The sequence below is a fragment of the Electrophorus electricus genome, chromosome 26 (genome assembly GCF_013358815.1).
Source record: "Electrophorus electricus isolate fEleEle1 chromosome 26, fEleEle1.pri, whole genome shotgun sequence".
Lineage (NCBI taxonomy): Eukaryota > Metazoa > Chordata > Actinopteri > Gymnotiformes > Gymnotidae > Electrophorus > Electrophorus electricus.
In genome coordinates this window covers 8,481,898-8,503,909 of record NC_049560.1, presented here as the reverse complement: position 1 = coordinate 8,503,909, position 22,012 = coordinate 8,481,898, and the positions used below count along the sequence as shown (strand labels likewise).

The following is a 22,012-nucleotide window of genomic DNA, read 5'->3' as shown; positions in this document are numbered from 1 at the left end:
AGGTACGTCACACCTCCCACCACAGCTGGGAGACTGCTTCAGCAGGTACGTCACACCTCCCACCACAGCTGGGAGACTGCTTCAGCTAGGTACGTCACACCTCCCACCACAGCTGGGAGACTGCTTCAGCAGGTACGTCACACCTCCCACCACAGCTGGGAGACTGCTTCAGCAGGTACGTCACACCTCCCACCACAGCTGGGAGACTGCTTCAGCAGGTACGTCACACCTCCCACCACAGCTGGGAGACTGCTTCAGCTAGGTACGTCACACCTCCCACCACAGCTGGGAGACTGCTTCAGCAGGTACGTCACACCTCCCACCACAGCTGGGAGACTGCTTCAGCAGGTACGTCACACCTCCCGCCACAGCTGGGAGACTGCTTCAGCTAGGTGCGTCACACCTCCCACCACAGCTGGGAGACTGCTTCAGCAGGTACGTCACACCTCCCACCACAGCTGGGAGACTGCTTCAGCTAGGTGCGTCACACCTCCCACCACAGCTGGGAGACTGCTTCAGCTAGGTACGTCACACCTCCCACCACAGCTGTGAGACTGCTTCAGCTAGGTACGTCACACCTCCCACCACAGCTGGGAGACTTCTTCAGCTAGGTGCGTCACAAATCCCATCATCCACACATGCTGGCACACAGCGGTGTCATCTAGACTAAGGAACTAAGGTCTTATAATACACTGCTGTGATGATACACTGTGCTGATACTCTGAGCCATTTCATTTCAATACAGGAGGTTTCATAACATAATCCTATGCTGTTATGAAATTTGATGTGAAATTACATTTGTCATGAAAATTGACAAAAGCGGTCTTCATATGAGTTGAAATTTGCTAGAATCAGGTTTAAATATTTATGTAGGTTTGTCATTCATTTATTCTTTATTTTCATGACTTGATAAAGATATTTAACTTTATTTCATTTCAGAGTCCTTTTTCCAAACACATTTTGTAAGATTTTCCTGACAAAAGGCATTAAACCTAAAACAAGTACAAATATCATGAGCATTGTCTAACACACACATGACCGCTTTTTTATTCCAACTTTCTGGTTCACTATGAATGCTGCTGTTGGTAGCAACACTCCCGTTCCTCCCTAGACTGGACAGGCGGGACTGTCACCTGGCCCTGCCGTACTACAAGATGTCCGGCCTGTCTGTGACCGAGGTGATCCAGAGGAACGTGGCTCGGAGTGGCGACAGCACGTCGGTCACCGACTACGGGAAAGGATTCTTGTTCTTTCTCAAACACTCTCTCTATGAGGAAACGATGGAGGACCTAAGTGAAGTGAGCGGCAAAAATCCCTCAGATGAGTTCAGTAAAATTATACTAGACACACCTGAGTAAGACTTCACCAGTTATACTAGGCACAACCAAGTAAGAGTTCAGTACAGTTAGAGCAGACACACCTGAGTAACATTTCAGTACAGTTAGACTAGACACACCTAAGTAAGGGTTCAGTAGAGTTATACTAGACACAGCCGAGTAACAGTTCAGTAGAGTTATACTAGACACACCAGAGTAACAGTTCCGTACAGTTATACTAGACACACCTGAGTAACAGTTCACAAGTTATGCTATACACACCTGAGTAACAGTTCCGTACAGTTATACTAGACACACCTGCAGGACAACAAAAATATTCTAGGTTTCAAAAATATTGAAACGACTACAAAAATCTTCTATGCTAACACAGAGCTGGCTGTGTCTCTCCCCTGTGCAGGAGACAGCTAACACAGTGCTGGATATTTTCAGTCAGGCAGAACCTGCACAGCTCCCACATGTAGTGACCAGCCCGTTCATGGTGAAGGCCGACCCCGCGTGTGTGCTGGAGCACCTGGAGCAGCTGGAGGTGTCCGGGGCGCCCGCCGTCACGCTCACGCTGTGCAAGTCTGCGCAGGCACTGCGCCTGGGGAACATGCAGCAGTACTGCCAGCAGATGGAACAGCACTCGGAGGTGAGGGAGGCACTCGGCCACACCGAGCAGGGAAGGAAATTCAGTACATCGGTGTGGTCACAGTAATGACCAGGCCTGTGTGGTCACAGTAATGACCAGGCCTGTGTGGTCACAGTAATGACCAGGTCTGTGTGGTCACAGTAATGACCTGGTCTGTGTGGTCACAGTAATGACCAGGCCTGTGTGGTCACAGTAATGACCAGGCCTGTGTGGTTACAGTAATGACCTGGTCTGTGTGGTCACAGTAATGACCAGGCCTGTGTGGTTACAGTATTGAGCAGGCCTGTGTGGTTACAGTATTGAGCAGGCCTGTGTGGTTACAGTAATGACCAGGTCTGTGTGGTCACAGTAATGACCAGGCCTGTGTGGTCACAGTAATGACCAGGCCTGTGTGGTTACAGTAATGACCTGGTCTGTGTGGTCACAGTAATGACCAGGCCTGTGTGGTCACAGTAATGACCAGGCCTGTGTGGTTACAGTATTGAGCAGGCCTGTGTGGTTACAGTAATGACCTGGTCGGTGCAGGCACAGACTCTGTGTGAGAGTCACTGTAAGTGTAACTGTGTGACTGTGACTCGCTGTTTTGCCCAGATGCTGCAGGTGTTTGGCTTCATCGAGGAGCCCAAGCTGCTGTTTCAGGGTCGAGGCTCGTCCGTCACGCCCACCCTGTTCGCTCAGCACCTGCAGCACACGCAGGTCGGCCTGCTGGTGGCAGCCATGGTGGCGCTGCACGAGAACAGCAAGGTCAAGCTGGAGGAGGCCGACCTCTTCTTCCAGGTTCAGACCTGCCTCGGACACCTCAGACACCTGCCTTAAACACCTGTCTCAAAACCCATAGTTTCGTTCTCATCTCTCTCTCTCTCTGTGTGTGTGTGTGTGTGTGTGTGTGTGTGTCAGGAGCTGTGTAAGGATTGTGTGGACAGGCAGAGTCCTTACCTGCTTGTAGATTTCTGGGAGGCTCTGCTAGTGGCGTCGTCTCAGGACTCCATCATCCAGGAGCTCCTGTTCCGCCTCGCCTCCGTCTACATCAACCGAATCACGCGCAGAGACTGCACTGGCATTACAGCCCTCAAAACCGCAGAGGACCTGGTGAGCTCAGAGTGCCCCTCTCAGTAGTGACCTACAGGCTGCACAGGAAATCACCAGTAATATGTGTGTGCTCACAGGATGTCCTTGAGAGAAAAGCGATCTTAATTTTTTTCCCTGACTTTGCTCCAGAGATTTAAGATGGAGTTTTTTTTTTCTTCCCCAATCGGCAAACCAGTTTTGCATGTGGTCCAAACATACATGTTGTTCTAAAGCTTTCTTTCATTTCCAGATAAACTCATGCTTTCACTATGGGCAGCCGTACCCGTGGGTGAGCATCCTGACTCACCTATCTCACTGCAGTGTCGCCCCCGACAATCACCAGGAGGACTTGCACAAGCTCCAGGTCTGTAACACTACAAACTCCCCCACAGGTCTTTTTCAGTTCCCACCTGAACTAAACCTCCGTTAAGTGTCTTTGAAATCTGCAGATAGGATGCCTGACCCTAAGACTAGCTCTAAATGTACCAACTGTTGGTAAACATGCAGGTTGTATACTTTTATCAGTGCTTACTGTGTGTCGCAGTGTTCATCATTGTTTGAGAGTCTGCTTATTATTAACTGCTTATTAAGTCAAAAAACCTGGTCTGCTTACAGCTCACTGAGACATTAAAGAAAATGAAAGATGTTTTTCTATTTCTCAGCAAATAAACTGTGTGTCAACAGATAGTTAAGGGCACAGAGGAATCAATGCTGAAAACACAAGAGCATGTTTAAAGTTGCTGTGTCCTCTATACTGTGCTCTATTCTATAGTGCTCTACAATATATTCCTCTACACTGTAGTCCTCTATACTATAGTGCTCAATACTATAGTCCTCTAAACTGTGCTATATACTAAAGTCTTCTATATTGTGCTCGGTACTATAGTCCTCTATACTCTAGTCCTCTGTACTGTGCTCTATACTATAGTCTTCTATACTGTAGTCCTCTATACTGTATTCTACACTATAGTTCTCTATACTATAGTCCTCTATACTGTATTCTACACTATAGTTCTCTATACTATAGTATTCTATACTGTGTTCTACACTATAGTTCTCTATATTATAGTGCTCTATACTGTGTTCTACACTATAGTTCTCTATACTATAGTGCTCTCTACTGTGTTCTACACTATAGTTCTCTATACTATAGTGCTCTCTACTGTGTTCTACACTATAGTTCTCTATACTATAGTGCTCTATACTGTGTTCTACACTATAGTTCTCTATACTATAGTGCTCTATACTGTGTTCTACACTATAGTTCTCTATACTATAGTGCTCTCTACTGTGTTCTACACTATAGTTCTCTATATTATAGTCCTCTATACTGTGTCCTACACTATAGTTCTCTATACTATAGTGCTCTCTACTGTGTTCTATACTGTAGTCCTCTATACTGTGTTCTACACTATAGTTATCTATATTATAGTGCTCTATACTGTGTTCTACACTATAGTTCTCTATACTATAGTCCTCTATACTGTGTTCTACACTATAGGTCTCTATACTATAGTCCTCTATACTGTGTCCTACACTATAGTTCTCTATACTATAGTGCTCTATACTGTTCTACACTATAGTTCTCTATACTGTAGTCCTCTATACTGTGTTCTACACTATAGTTCTCTATACTATAGTGCTCTCTACTGTGTTCTACACTATAGTTCTCTATACTATAGTCCTCTATACTGTGTCCTACACTATAGTTCTCTATACTATAGTGCTCTCTACTGTGTTCTACACTATAGTTCTCTATACTGTAGTCCTCTATATTGTGTTCTACACTATAGTTCTCTATATTATAGTGCTCTGTACTATAGTGCTCTCTACTGTGTTCTACACTATAGTTCTCTATATTATAGTGCTCTATACTGTGTTCTACACTATAGTTCTCTATACTATAGTGCTCTATACTGTGTTCTACACTATAGTTCTCTATATTATAGTGCTCTATACTGTGTTCTACACTATAGTTCTCTATACTATAGTGCTCTATACTGTGTTCTACACTATAGTTCTCTATACTATAGTGCTCTATACTGTGTTCTACACTATAGTTCTCTATACTATAGTGCTCTATACTGTGTTCTACACTATAGTTCTCTATACTATAGTGCTCTATACTGTGTTCTACACTATGGTTCTCTATACTGTAGTCCTCTATACTGTGTTCTACACTATAGTTCTCTATACTATAGTTCTCTATATTATAGTGCTCTCTACTGTGTTCTACACTATAGTTCTCTATATTATAGTGCTCTCTACTGTGTTCTACACTATAGTTCTCTATACTATAGTTCTCTATACTATAGTGCTCTCTACTGTGTTCTACACTATAGTTCTCTATACTATAGTCCTCTATACTGTGTTCTACACTATAGTTCTCTATACTATAGTCCTCTATACTGTGTTCTACACTATAGTTCTCTATACTATAGTGCTCTATACTGTGTTCTACACTATAGTTCTCTATACTATAGTGCTCTATACTGTGTTCTACACTATAGTTCTCTATACTATAGTCCTCTATACCTGTGTTCTACACTATAGTTCTCTATACTATAGTGCTCTCTACTGTGTTCTACACTATAGTTCTCTATACTATAGTCCTCTATACTGTGTTCTACACTATAGTTCTCTATACTATAGTGCTCTCTACTGTGTTCTACACTATAGTTCTCTATACTATAGTCCTCTATACTGTGTCCTACACTATAGTTCTCTATACTATAGTGCTCTATACTGTGTTCTACACTATAGTTCTCTATACTGTAGTCCTCTATACTGTGTTCTACACTATAGTTCTCTATACTATAGTTCTCTATACTATAGTGCTCTATACTGTTCTACACTATAGGTCTCTATACTGTAGTCCTCTATACTGTGTTCTACACTATAGTTCTCTATATTATAGTGCTCTGTACTATAGTGCTCTCTACTGTGTTCTACACTATAGTTCTCTATACTATAGTCCTCTATACTGTGTCCTACACTATAGTTCTCTATACTATAGTCCTCTATACTGTGTCCTACACTATAGTTCTCTATACTATAGTGCTCTATACTGTTCTACACTATAGTTGTCTATACTGTTGTCCTCTATACTGTGTTCTACACTATAGTTCTCTATACTATAGTTCTCTATATTATAGTGCTCTATACTGTGTTCTACACTATAGTTCTCTATACTATAGTGCTCTATACTGTGTTCTACACTATAGTTCTCTATACTGTAGTCCTCTATACTGTGTTCTACACTATAGTTCTCTATACTATAGTTCTCTATATTATAGTGCTCTATACTGTGTTCTACACTATAGTTCTCTATACTGTAGTCCTCTATACTGTATTCTACACTATAGTTCTCTATACTATAGTGCTCTCTACTGTGTTCTACACTATAGTTCTCTATACTATAGTGCTCTATACTGTTCTACACTATAGTTCTCTATACTGTAGTCCTCTATACTGTGTTCTACACTATAGTTCTCTATACTATAGTGCTCTCTACTGTGTTCTACACTATAGTTCTCTATACTATAGTCCTCTATACTGTGTCCTACACTATAGTTCTCTATACTATAGTGCTCTCTACTGTGTTCTACACTATAGTTCTCTATACTGTAGTCCTCTATATTGTGTTCTACACTATAGTTCTCTATATTATAGTGCTCTGTACTATAGTGCTCTCTACTGTGTTCTACACTATAGTTCTCTATATTATAGTGCTCTATACTGTGTTCTACACTATAGTTCTCTATACTATAGTGCTCTATACTGTGTTCTACACTATAGTTCTCTATACTGTAGTCCTCTATACTGTGTTCTACACTATAGTTCTCTATACTATAGTTCTCTATATTATAGTGCTCTCTACTGTGTTCTACACTATAGTTCTCTATATTATAGTGCTCTGTACTGTGTTCTACACTATAGTTCTCTATACTATAGTGCTCTGTACTATAGTGCTCTCTACTGTGTTCTACACTATAGTTCTCTATACTATAGTGCTCTCTACTGTGTTCTACACTATAGTTCTCTATACTATAGTCCTCTATACTGTGTTCTACACTATAGTTCTCTATACTATAGTCCTCTATACTGTGTTCTACACTATAGTTCTCTATACTATAGTGCTCTATACTGTGTTCTACACTATAGTTCTCTATACTATAGTGCTCTATACTGTGTTCTACACTATAGTTCTCTATACTATAGTCCTCTATACTGTGTTCTACACTATAGTTCTCTATACTATAGTGCTCTCTACTGTGTTCTACACTATAGTTCTCTATACTATAGTCCTCTATACTGTGTTCTACACTATAGTTCTCTATACTATAGTGCTCTCTACTGTGTTCTACACTATAGTTCTCTATACTATAGTCCTCTATACTGTGTCCTACACTATAGTTCTCTATACTATAGTGCTCTATACTGTGTTCTACACTATAGTTCTCTATACTATAGTCCTCTATACTGTGTCCTACACTATAGTTCTCTATACTATAGTGCTCTCTAAGTTCTCTATACTATAGTGCTCTATACTGTTCTACACTATAGGTCTCTATACTGTAGTCCTCTATACTGTGTTCTACACTATAGTTCTCTATATTATAGTGCTCTGTACTATAGTGCTCTCTACTGTGTTCTACACTATAGTTCTCTATACTATAGTCCTCTATACTGTGTCCTACACTATAGTTCTCTATACTATAGTCCTCTATACTGTGTCCTACACTATAGTTCTCTATACTATAGTGCTCTATACTGTTCTACACTATAGTTGTCTATACTGTTGTCCTCTATACTGTGTTCTACACTATAGTTCTCTATACTATAGTTCTCTATATTATAGTGCTCTATACTGTGTTCTACACTATAGTTCTCTATACTATAGTGCTCTATACTGTGTTCTACACTATAGTTCTCTATACTGTAGTCCTCTATACTGTGTTCTACACTATAGTTCTCTATACTATAGTTCTCTATATTATAGTGCTCTATACTGTGTTCTACACTATAGTTCTCTATACTGTAGTCCTCTATACTGTATTCTACACTATAGTTCTCTATACTATAGTGCTCTCTACTGTGTTCTACACTATAGTTCTCTATACTATAGTCCTCTATACTGTGTCCTACACTATAGTTCTCTATACTATAGTGCTCTATACTGTTCTACACTATAGTTCTCTATACTGTAGTCCTCTATACTGTGTTCTACACTATAGTTCTCTATACTATAGTGCTCTGTACTATAGTGCTCTATACTGTGTTCTACACTATAGTTCTCTATACTATAGTGCTCTATACTGTGTTCTACACTATAGTTCTCTATACTATAGTGCTCTGTACTATAGTGCTCTATACTGTGTTCTACACTATAGTTCTCTATACTGTAGTCCTCTATACTGTATTCTACACTATAGTTCTCTATACTATAGTGCTCTCTACTGTGTTCTACACTATAGTTCTCTATACTATAGTGCTCTATACTGTTCTACACTATAGTTCTCTATACTGTAGTCCTCTATACTGTGTTCTACACTATAGTTCTCTATACTATAGTGCTCTCTACTGTGTTCTACACTATAGTTCTCTATACTATAGTCCTCTATACTGTGTCCTACACTATAGTTCTCTATACTATAGTGCTCTCTACTGTGTTCTACACTATAGTTCTCTATACTGTAGTCCTCTATATTGTGTTCTACACTATAGTTCTCTATATTATAGTGCTCTGTACTATAGTGCTCTCTACTGTGTTCTACACTATAGTTCTCTATATTATAGTCCTCTATACTGTGTCCTACACTATAGTTCTCTATACTATAGTGCTCTCTACTGTGTTCTATACTGTAGTCCTCTATACTGTGTTCTACACTATAGTTATCTATATTATAGTGCTCTATACTGTGTTCTACACTATAGTTCTCTATACTATAGTCCTCTATACTGTGTTCTACACTATAGGTCTCTATACTATAGTCCTCTATACTGTGTCCTACACTATAGTTCTCTATACTATAGTGCTCTATACTGTTCTACACTATAGTTCTCTATACTGTAGTCCTCTATACTGTGTTCTACACTATAGTTCTCTATACTATAGTGCTCTCTACTGTGTTCTACACTATAGTTCTCTATACTATAGTCCTCTATACTGTGTCCTACACTATAGTTCTCTATACTATAGTGCTCTCTACTGTGTTCTACACTATAGTTCTCTATACTGTAGTCCTCTATATTGTGTTCTACACTATAGTTCTCTATATTATAGTGCTCTGTACTATAGTGCTCTCTACTGTGTTCTACACTATAGTTCTCTATATTATAGTGCTCTATACTGTGTTCTACACTATAGTTCTCTATACTATAGTGCTCTATACTGTGTTCTACACTATAGTTCTCTATACTATAGTGCTCTATACTGTGTTCTACACTATAGTTCTCTATACTATAGTGCTCTCTACTGTGTTCTACACTATAGTTCTCTATACTATAGTGCTCTATACTGTGTTCTACACTATAGTTCTCTATACTATAGTGCTCTATACTGTGTTCTACACTATAGTTCTCTATACTATAGTGCTCTATACTGTGTTCTACACTATGGTTCTCTATACTGTAGTCCTCTATACTGTGTTCTACACTATAGTTCTCTATACTATAGTTCTCTATATTATAGTGCTCTCTACTGTGTTCTACACTATAGTTCTCTATATTATAGTGCTCTCTACTGTGTTCTACACTATAGTTCTCTATACTATAGTTCTCTATACTATAGTGCTCTCTACTGTGTTCTACACTATAGTTCTCTATACTATAGTCCTCTATACTGTGTTCTACACTATAGTTCTCTATACTATAGTCCTCTATACTGTGTTCTACACTATAGTTCTCTATACTATAGTGCTCTATACTGTGTTCTACACTATAGTTCTCTATACTATAGTGCTCTATACTGTGTTCTACACTATAGTTCTCTATACTATAGTCCTCTATACTGTGTTCTACACTATAGTTCTCTATACTATAGTGCTCTCTACTGTGTTCTACACTATAGTTCTCTATACTATAGTCCTCTATACTGTGTTCTACACTATAGTTCTCTATACTATAGTGCTCTCTACTGTGTTCTACACTATAGTTCTCTATACTATAGTCCTCTATACTGTGTCCTACACTATAGTTCTCTATACTATAGTGCTCTATACTGTGTTCTACACTATAGTTCTCTATACTGTAGTCCTCTATACTGTGTTCTACACTATAGTTCTCTATACTATAGTTCTCTATACTATAGTGCTCTATACTGTTCTACACTATAGGTCTCTATACTGTAGTCCTCTATACTGTGTTCTACACTATAGTTCTCTATATTATAGTGCTCTGTACTATAGTGCTCTCTACTGTGTTCTACACTATAGTTCTCTATACTATAGTCCTCTATACTGTGTCCTACACTATAGTTCTCTATACTATAGTCCTCTATACTGTGTCCTACACTATAGTTCTCTATACTATAGTGCTCTATACTGTTCTACACTATAGTTGTCTATACTGTTGTCCTCTATACTGTGTTCTACACTATAGTTCTCTATACTATAGTTCTCTATATTATAGTGCTCTATACTGTGTTCTACACTATAGTTCTCTATACTATAGTGCTCTATACTGTGTTCTACACTATAGTTCTCTATACTGTAGTCCTCTATACTGTGTTCTACACTATAGTTCTCTATACTATAGTTCTCTATATTATAGTGCTCTATACTGTGTTCTACACTATAGTTCTCTATACTGTAGTCCTCTATACTGTATTCTACACTATAGTTCTCTATACTATAGTGCTCTCTACTGTGTTCTACACTATAGTTCTCTATACTATAGTGCTCTATACTGTTCTACACTATAGTTCTCTATACTGTAGTCCTCTATACTGTGTTCTACACTATAGTTCTCTATACTATAGTGCTCTCTACTGTGTTCTACACTATAGTTCTCTATACTATAGTCCTCTATACTGTGTCCTACACTATAGTTCTCTATACTATAGTGCTCTCTACTGTGTTCTACACTATAGTTCTCTATACTGTAGTCCTCTATATTGTGTTCTACACTATAGTTCTCTATATTATAGTGCTCTGTACTATTGTGCTCTCTACTGTGTTCTACACTATAGTTCTCTATATTATAGTGCTCTATACTGTGTTCTACACTATAGTTCTCTATACTATAGTGCTCTATACTGTGTTCTACACTATAGTTCTCTATACTGTAGTCCTCTATACTGTGTTCTACACTATAGTTCTCTATACTATAGTTCTCTATATTATAGTGCTCTCTACTGTGTTCTACACTATAGTTCTCTATATTATAGTGCTCTGTACTGTGTTCTACACTATAGTTCTCTATACTATAGTGCTCTGTACTATAGTGCTCTCTACTGTGTTCTACACTATAGTTCTCTATACTATAGTGCTCTCTACTGTGTTCTACACTATAGTTCTCTATACTATAGTCCTCTATACTGTGTTCTACACTATAGTTCTCTATACTATAGTCCTCTATACTGTGTTCTACACTATAGTTCTCTATACTATAGTGCTCTATACTGTGTTCTACACTATAGTTCTCTATACTATAGTGCTCTATACTGTGTTCTACACTATAGTTCTCTATACTATAGTCCTCTATACTGTGTCCTACACTATAGTTCTCTATACTATAGTGCTCTCTACTGTGTTCTACACTATAGTTCTCTATACTATAGTCCTCTATACTGTGTTCTACACTATAGTTCTCTATACTATAGTGCTCTCTACTGTGTTCTACACTATAGTTCTCTATACTATAGTCCTCTATACTGTGTCCTACACTATAGTTCTCTATACTATAGTGCTCTATACTGTGTTCTACACTATAGTTCTCTATACTGTAGTCCTCTATACTGTGTTCTACACTATAGTTCTCTATACTATAGTTCTCTATACTATAGTGCTCTATACTGTTCTACACTATAGGTCTCTATACTGTAGTCCTCTATACTGTGTTCTACACTATAGTTCTCTATATTATAGTGCTCTGTACTATAGTGCTCTCTACTGTGTTCTACACTATAGTTCTCTATACTATAGTCCTCTATACTGTGTCCTACACTATAGTTCTCTATACTATAGTCCTCTATACTGTGTCCTACACTATAGTTCTCTATACTATAGTGCTCTATACTGTTCTACACTATAGTTGTCTATACTGTTGTCCTCTATACTGTGTTCTACACTATAGTTCTCTATACTATAGTTCTCTATATTATAGTGCTCTATACTGTGTTCTACACTATAGTTCTCTATACTATAGTGCTCTATACTGTGTTCTACACTATAGTTCTCTATACTGTAGTCCTCTATACTGTGTTCTACACTATAGTTCTCTATACTATAGTTCTCTATATTATAGTGCTCTCTACTGTGTTCTACACTATAGTTCTCTATACTGTAGTCCTCTATACTGTATTCTACACTATAGTTCTCTATACTATAGTGCTCTCTACTGTGTTCTACACTATAGTTCTCTATACTATAGTCCTCTATACTGTGTCCTACACTATAGTTCTCTATACTATAGTGCTCTATACTGTTCTACACTATAGTTCTCTATACTGTAGTCCTCTATACTGTGTTCTACACTATAGTTCTCTATACTATAGTGCTCTGTACTATAGTGCTCTATACTGTGTTCTACACTATAGTTCTCTATACTATAGTGCTCTATACTGTGTTCTACACTATAGTTCTCTATACTATAGTGCTCTGTACTATAGTGCTCTATACTGTGTTCTACACTATAGTTCTCTATACTGTAGTCCTCTATACTGTATTCTACACTATAGTTCTCTATACTATAGTGCTCTCTACTGTGTTCTACACTATAGTTCTCTATACTATAGTGCTCTATACTGTTCTACACTATAGTTCTCTATACTGTAGTCCTCTATACTGTGTTCTACACTATAGTTCTCTATACTATAGTGCTCTCTACTGTGTTCTACACTATAGTTCTCTATACTATAGTCCTCTATACTGTGTCCTACACTATAGTTCTCTATACTATAGTGCTCTCTACTGTGTTCTACACTATAGTTCTCTATACTGTAGTCCTCTATATTGTGTTCTACACTATAGTTCTCTATATTATAGTGCTCTGTACTATAGTGCTCTCTACTGTGTTCTACACTATAGTTCTCTATATTATAGTGCTCTATACTGTGTTCTACACTATAGTTCTCTATACTATAGTGCTCTATACTGTGTTCTACACTATAGTTCTCTATACTGTAGTCCTCTATACTGTGTTCTACACTATAGTTCTCTATACTATAGTTCTCTATATTATAGTGCTCTCTACTGTGTTCTACACTATAGTTCTCTATATTATAGTGCTCTGTACTGTGTTCTACACTATAGTTCTCTATACTATAGTGCTCTATACTGTGTTCTACACTATAGTTCTCTATACTGTAGTCCTCTATACTGTGTTCTACACTATAGTTCTCTATACTATAGTTCTCTATATTATAGTGCTCTATACTGTGTTCTACACTATAGTTCTCTATACTGTAGTCCTCTATACTGTATTCTACACTATAGTTCTCTATACTATAGTGCTCTCTACTGTGTTCTACACTATAGTTCTCTATACTATAGTCCTCTATACTGTGTCCTACACTATAGTTCTCTATACTATAGTGCTCTATACTGTTCTACACTATAGTTCTCTATACTGTAGTCCTCTATACTGTGTTCTACACTATAGTTCTCTATACTATAGTGCTCTGTACTATAGTGCTCTATACTGTGTTCTACACTATAGTTCTCTATACTATAGTGCTCTATACTGTGTTCTACACTATAGTTCTCTATACTATAGTGCTCTGTACTATAGTGCTCTATACTGTGTTCTACACTATAGTTCTCTATACTGTAGTCCTCTATACTGTATTCTACACTATAGTTCTCTATACTATAGTGCTCTCTACTGTGTTCTACACTATAGTTCTCTATACTATAGTGCTCTATACTGTTCTACACTATAGTTCTCTATACTGTAGTCCTCTATACTGTGTTCTACACTATAGTTCTCTATACTATAGTGCTCTCTACTGTGTTCTACACTATAGTTCTCTATACTATAGTGCTCTGTACTATAGTGCTCTATACTGTGTTCTACACTATAGTTCTCTATACTGTAGTCCTCTATACTGTATTCTACACTATAGTTCTCTATACTATAGTGCTCTCTACTGTGTTCTACACTATAGTTCTCTATACTATAGTGCTCTATACTGTTCTACACTATAGTTCTCTATACTGTAGTCCTCTATACTGTGTTCTACACTATAGTTCTCTATACTATAGTGCTCTGTACTATAGTGCTCTATACTGTGTTCTACACTATAGTTCTCTATACTATAGTGCTCTATACTGTGTTCTACACTATAGTTCTCTATACTATAGTGCTCTGTACTATAGTGCTCTATACTGTGTTCTACACTATAGTTCTCTATACTGTAGTCCTCTATACTGTATTCTACACTATAGTTCTCTATACTATAGTGCTCTCTACTGTGTTCTACACTATAGTTCTCTATACTATAGTGCTCTATACTGTTCTACACTATAGTTCTCTATACTATAGTTCTCTATACTATAGTGCTCTCTACTGTGTTCTACACTATAGTTCTCTATACTATAGTCCTCTATACTGTGTTCTACACTATAGTTCTCTATACTATAGTGCTCTATACTGTGTTCTACACTATAGTTCTCTATACTATAGTGCTCTATACTGTGTTCTACACTATAGTTCTCTATACTATAGTCCTCTATACTGTGTTCTACACTATAGTTCTCTATACTATAGTGCTCTCTACTGTGTTCTACACTATAGTTCTCTATACTATAGTCCTCTATACTGTGTTCTACACTATAGTTCTCTATACTATAGTGCTCTCTACTGTGTTCTACACTATAGTTCTCTATACTATAGTCCTCTATACTGTGTCCTACACTATAGTTCTCTATACTATAGTGCTCTATACTGTGTTCTACACTATAGTTCTCTATACTGTAGTCCTCTATACTGTGTTCTACACTATAGTTCTCTATACTATAGTTCTCTATACTATAGTGCTCTATACTGTTCTACACTATAGGTCTCTATACTGTAGTCCTCTATACTGTGTTCTACACTATAGTTCTCTATATTATAGTGCTCTGTACTATAGTGCTCTCTACTGTGTTCTACACTATAGTTCTCTATACTATAGTCCTCTATACTGTGTCCTACACTATAGTTCTCTATACTATAGTCCTCTATACTGTGTCCTACACTATAGTTCTCTATACTATAGTGCTCTATACTGTTCTACACTATAGTTGTCTATACTGTTGTCCTCTATACTGTGTTCTACACTATAGTTCTCTATACTATAGTTCTCTATATTATAGTGCTCTATACTGTGTTCTACACTATAGTTCTCTATACTATAGTGCTCTATACTGTGTTCTACACTATAGTTCTCTATACTGTAGTCCTCTATACTGTGTTCTACACTATAGTTCTCTATACTATAGTTCTCTATATTATAGTGCTCTATACTGTGTTCTACACTATAGTTCTCTATACTGTAGTCCTCTATACTGTATTCTACACTATAGTTCTCTATACTATAGTGCTCTCTACTGTGTTCTACACTATAGTTCTCTATACTATAGTCCTCTATACTGTGTCCTACACTATAGTTCTCTATACTATAGTGCTCTATACTGTTCTACACTATAGTTCTCTATACTGTAGTCCTCTATACTGTGTTCTACACTATAGTTCTCTATACTATAGTGCTCTGTACTATAGTGCTCTATACTGTGTTCTACACTATAGTTCTCTATACTATAGTGCTCTATACTGTGTTCTACACTATAGTTCTCTATACTGTAGTCCTCTATACTGTGTTCTACACTATAGTTCTCTATACTATAGTGCTCTATATTATAGTGCTCTATACTGTGTTCTACACTATAGTTCTCTATACTGTAGTCCTCTATACTGTATTCTACACTATAGTTCTCTATACTATAGTGCTCTCTACTGTGTTCTACACTATAGTTCTCTATACTATAGTCCTCTATACTGTGTTCTACACTATAGTTCTCTATACTATAGTGCTCTATACTGTTCTACACTATAGTTCTCTATACTGTAGTCCTCTATACTGTGTTCTACACTATAGTTCTCTATACTATAGTGCTCTGTACTATAGTGCTCTCTACTGTGTTCTACACTATAGTTCTCTATACTATAGTGCTCTGTACTATAGTGCTCTCTACTGTGTTCTACACTATAGTTCTCTATATTATAGTGCTCTATACTGTGTTCTACACTATAGTTCTCTATACTATAGTCCTCTATACTGTGTTCTACACTATAGTTCTCTATTCTGTAGTCCTCTATACTGTGTTCTATACTATAGTTCTCTATATTATAGTGTTCTCTACTGTGTTCTACACTATAGTTCTCTATACTATAGTGCTCTATACTGTGTTCTACACTATAGTTCTCTATACTATAGTGCTCTATACTGTGTTCTACACTATAGTTCTCTATACTATAGTCCTCTATACTGTGTCCTACACTATAGTTCTCTATACTATAGTGCTCTCTACTGTGTTCTACACTATAGTTCTCTATACTATAGTCCTCTATACTGTGTTCTACACTATAGTTCTCTATACTATAGTGCTCTCTACTGTGTTCTACACTATAGTTCTCTATACTGTAGTCCTCTATACTGTGTTCTACACTATAGTTCTCTATACTATAGTTCTCTATACTATAGTGCTCTATACTGTTCTACACTATAGGTCTCTATACTGTAGTCCTCTATACTGTGTTCTACACTATAGTTCTCTATATTATAGTGCTCTGTACTATAGTGCTCTCTACTGTGTTCTACACTATAGTTCTCTATACTATAGTCCTCTATACTGTGTCCTACACTATAGTTCTCTATACTATAGTCCTCTATACTGTGTCCTACACTATAGTTCTCTATACTATAGTGCTCTATACTGTTCTACACTATAGTTGTCTATACTGTTGTCCTCTATACTGTGTTCTACACTATAGTTCTCTATACTATAGTTCTCTATATTATAGTGCTCTATACTGTGTTCTACACTATAGTTCTCTATACTGTAGTCCTCTATACTGTGTTCTACACTATAGTTCTCTATACTGTAGTCCTCTATACTGTGTTCTACACTATAGTTCTCTATACTATAGTTCTCTATATTATAGTGCTCTATACTGTGTTCTACACTATAGTTCTCTATACTGTAGTCCTCTATACTGTATTCTACACTATAGTTCTCTATACTATAGTGCTCTCTACTGTGTTCTACACTATAGTTCTCTATACTATAGTGCTCTATACTGTTCTACACTATAGTTCTCTATACTATAGTGCTCTATACTGTGTTCTACACTATAGTTCTCTATACTATAGTGCTCTATACTGTGTTCTACACTATAGTTCTCTATACTATAGTGCTCTCTACTGTGTTCTACACTATAGTTCTCTATATTATAGTCCTCTATACTGTGTCCTACACTATAGTTCTCTATACTATAGTGCTCTCTACTGTGTTTTATACTGTAGTCCTCTATACTGTGTTCTACACTATAGTTATCTATATTATAGTGCTCTATACTGTGTTCTACACTATAGTTCTCTATACTATAGTCCTCTATACTGTGTTCTACACTATAGGTCTCTATACTATAGTCCTCTATACTGTGTCCTACACTATAGTTCTCTATACTATAGTGCTCTATACTGTTCTACACTATAGTTCTCTATACTGTAGTCCTCTATACTGTGTTCTACACTATAGTTCTCTATACTATAGTGCTCTCTACTGTGTTCTACACTATAGTTCTCTATACTATAGTCCTCTATACTGTGTCCTACACTATAGTTCTCTATACTATAGTGCTCTCTACTGTGTTCTACACTATAGTTCTCTATACTGTAGTCCTCTATATTGTGTTCTACACTATAGTTCTCTATATTATAGTGCTCTGTACTATAGTGCTCTCTACTGTGTTCTACACTATAGTTCTCTATATTATAGTGCTCTATACTGTGTTCTACACTATAGTTCTCTATACTATAGTGCTCTATACTGTGTTCTACACTATAGTTCTCTATACTATAGTGCTCTATACTGTGTTCTACACTATAGTTCTCTATACTATAGTGCTCTATACTGTGTTCTACACTATAGTTCTCTATACTATAGTGCTCTATACTGTGTTCTACACTATAGTTCTCTATACTATAGTGCTCTATACTGTGTTCTACACTATAGTTCTCTATACTATAGTGCTCTATACTGTGTTCTACACTATGGTTCTCTATACTGTAGTCCTCTATACTGTGTTCTACACTATAGTTCTCTATACTATAGTTCTCTATATTATAGTGCTCTCTACTGTGTTCTACACTATAGTTCTCTATATTATAGTGCTCTCTACTGTGTTCTACACTATAGTTCTCTATACTATAGTTCTCTATACTATAGTGCTCTCTACTGTGTTCTACACTATAGTTCTCTATACTATAGTCCTCTATACTGTGTTCTACACTATAGTTCTCTATACTATAGTCCTCTATACTGTGTTCTACACTATAGTTCTCTATACTATAGTGCTCTATACTGTGTTCTACACTATAGTTCTCTATACTATAGTGCTCTATACTGTGTTCTACACTATAGTTCTCTATACTATAGTCCTCTATACTGTGTTCTACACTATAGTTCTCTATACTATAGTGCTCTCTACTGTGTTCTACACTATAGTTCTCTATACTATAGTCCTCTATACTGTGTTCTACACTATAGTTCTCTATACTATAGTGCTCTCTACTGTGTTCTACACTATAGTTCTCTATACTATAGTCCTCTATACTGTGTCCTACACTATAGTTCTCTATACTATAGTGCTCTATACTGTGTTCTACACTATAGTTCTCTATACTGTAGTCCTCTATACTGTGTTCTACACTATAGTTCTCTATACTATAGTTCTCTATACTATAGTGCTCTATACTGTTCTACACTATAGGTCTCTATACTGTAGTCCTCTATACTGTGTTCTACACTATAGTTCTCTATATTATAGTGCTCTGTACTATAGTGCTCTCTACTGTGTTCTACACTATAGTTCTCTATACTATAGTCCTCTATACTGTGTCCTACACTATAGTTCTCTATACTATAGTCCTCTATACTGTGTCCTACACTATAGTTCTCTATACTATAGTGCTCTATACTGTTCTACACTATAGTTGTCTATACTGTTGTCCTCTATACTGTGTTCTACACTATAGTTCTCTATACTATAGTTCTCTATATTATAGTGCTCTATACTGTGTTCTACACTATAGTTCTCTATACTATAGTGCTCTATACTGTGTTCTACACTATAGTTCTCTATACTGTAGTCCTCTATACTGTGTTCTACACTATAGTTCTCTATACTATAGTTCTCTATATTATAGTGCTCTATACTGTGTTCTACACTATAGTTCTCTATACTGTAGTCCTCTATACTGTATTCTACACTATAGTTCTCTATACTATAGTGCTCTCTACTGTGTTCTACACTATAGTTCTCTATACTATAGTGCTCTATACTGTTCTACACTATAGTTCTCTATACTATAGTGCTCTATACTGTGTTCTACACTATAGTTCTCTATACTATAGTGCTCTATACTGTGTTCTACACTATAGTTCTCTATACTATAGTGCTCTCTACTGTGTTCTACACTATAGTTCTCTATATTATAGTCCTCTATACTGTGTCCTACACTATAGTTCTCTATACTATAGTGCTCTCTACTGTGTTTTATACTGTAGTCCTCTATACTGTGTTCTACACTATAGTTATCTATATTATAGTGCTCTATACTGTGTTCTACACTATAGTTCTCTATACTATAGTCCTCTATACTGTGTTCTACACTATAGGTCTCTATACTATAGTCCTCTATACTGTGTCCTACACTATAGTTCTCTATACTATAGTGCTCTATACTGTTCTACACTATAGTTCTCTATACTGTAGTCCTCTATACTGTGTTCTACACTATAGTTCTCTATACTATAGTCCTCTATACTGTGTCCTACACTATAGTTCTCTATACTATAGTGCTCTCTACTGTGTTCTACACTATAGTTCTCTATACTGTAGTCCTCTATATTGTGTTCTACACTATAGTTCTCTATATTATAGTGCTCTGTACTATAGTGCTCTCTACTGTGTTCTACACTATAGTTCTCTATATTATAGTGCTCTATACTGTGTTCTACACTATAGTTCTCTATACTATAGTGCTCTATACTGTGTTCTACACTATAGTTCTCTATACTATAGTGCTCTATACTGTGTTCTACACTATAGTTCTCTATACTATAGTCCTCTATACTGTGTTCTACACTATAGTTCTCTATACTATAGTGCTCTATACTGTGTTCTACACTATAGTTCTCTATACTATAGTGCTCTATACTGTGTTCTACACTATAGTTCTCTATACTATAGTGCTCTATACTGTGTTCTACACTATGGTTCTCTATACTGTAGTCCTCTATACTGTGTTCTACACTATAGTTCTCTATACTATAGTTCTCTATATTATAGTGCTCTCTACTGTGTTCTACACTATAGTTCTCTATATTATAGTGCTCTCTACTGTGTTCTACACTATAGTTCTCTATACTATAGTTCTCTATACTATAGTGCTCTCTACTGTGTTCTACACTATAGTTCTCTATACTATAGTCCTCTATACTGTGTTCTACACTATAGTTCTCTATACTATAGTCCTCTATACTGTGTTCTACACTATAGTTCTCTATACTATAGTGCTCTATACTGTGTTCTACACTATAGTTCTCTATACTATAGTGCTCTATACTGTGTTCTACACTATAGTTCTCTATACTATAGTCCTCTATACTGTGTTCTACACTATAGTTCTCTATACTATAGTGCTCTCTACTGTGTTCTACACTATAGTTCTCTATACTATAGTCCTCTATACTGTGTTCTACACTATAGTTCTCTATACTATAGTGCTCTCTACTGTGTTCTACACTATAGTTCTCTATACTATAGTCCTCTATACTGTGTCCTACACTATAGTTCTCTATACTATAGTCCTCTATACTGTGTTCTACACTATAGTTCTCTATACTGTAGTCCTCTATACTGTGTTCTACACTATAGTTCTCTATACTATAGTTCTCTATACTATAGTGCTCTATACTGTTCTACACTATAGGTCTCTATACTGTAGTCCTCTATACTGTGTTCTACACTATAGTTCTCTATATTATAGTGCTCTGTACTATAGTGCTCTCTACTGTGTTCTACACTATAGTTCTCTATACTATAGTCCTCTATACTGTGTCCTACACTATAGTTCTCTATACTATAGTCCTCTATACTGTGTCCTACACTATAGTTCTCTATACTATAGTGCTCTATACTGTTCTACACTATAGTTGTCTATACTGTTGTCCTCTATACTGTGTTCTACACTATAGTTCTCTATACTATAGTTCTCTATATTATAGTGCTCTATACTGTGTTCTACACTATAGTTCTCTATACTATAGTGCTCTATACTGTGTTCTACACTATAGTTCTCTATACTGTAGTCCTCTATACTGTGTTCTACACTATAGTTCTCTATACTATAGTTCTCTATATTATAGTGCTCTATACTGTGTTCTACACTATAGTTCTCTATACTGTAGTCCTCTATACTGTATTCTACACTATAGTTCTCTATACTATAGTGCTCTCTACTGTGTTCTACACTATAGTTCTCTAT

General features: G+C 36.7%; 1 protein-coding gene across 1 annotated transcript in view; it reads left to right on the top strand.

Moving 5' to 3' along the window:
* The window catches only part of hps3 (HPS3 biogenesis of lysosomal organelles complex 2 subunit 1), a 41,993-nt gene that overhangs the window by 6,062 nt on the left and 13,919 nt on the right, over positions 1-22,012 (top strand). The window contains exons 10-14 of the mRNA XM_035523232.1: positions 1,112-1,298; positions 1,735-1,968; positions 2,560-2,745; positions 2,866-3,057; positions 3,287-3,400. Of these exons, the coding sequence (XP_035379125.1) occupies positions 1,112-1,298; positions 1,735-1,968; positions 2,560-2,745; positions 2,866-3,057; positions 3,287-3,400 (913 nt within the window). The remainder of the gene's footprint in view (positions 1-1,111; positions 1,299-1,734; positions 1,969-2,559; positions 2,746-2,865; positions 3,058-3,286; positions 3,401-22,012) is intronic.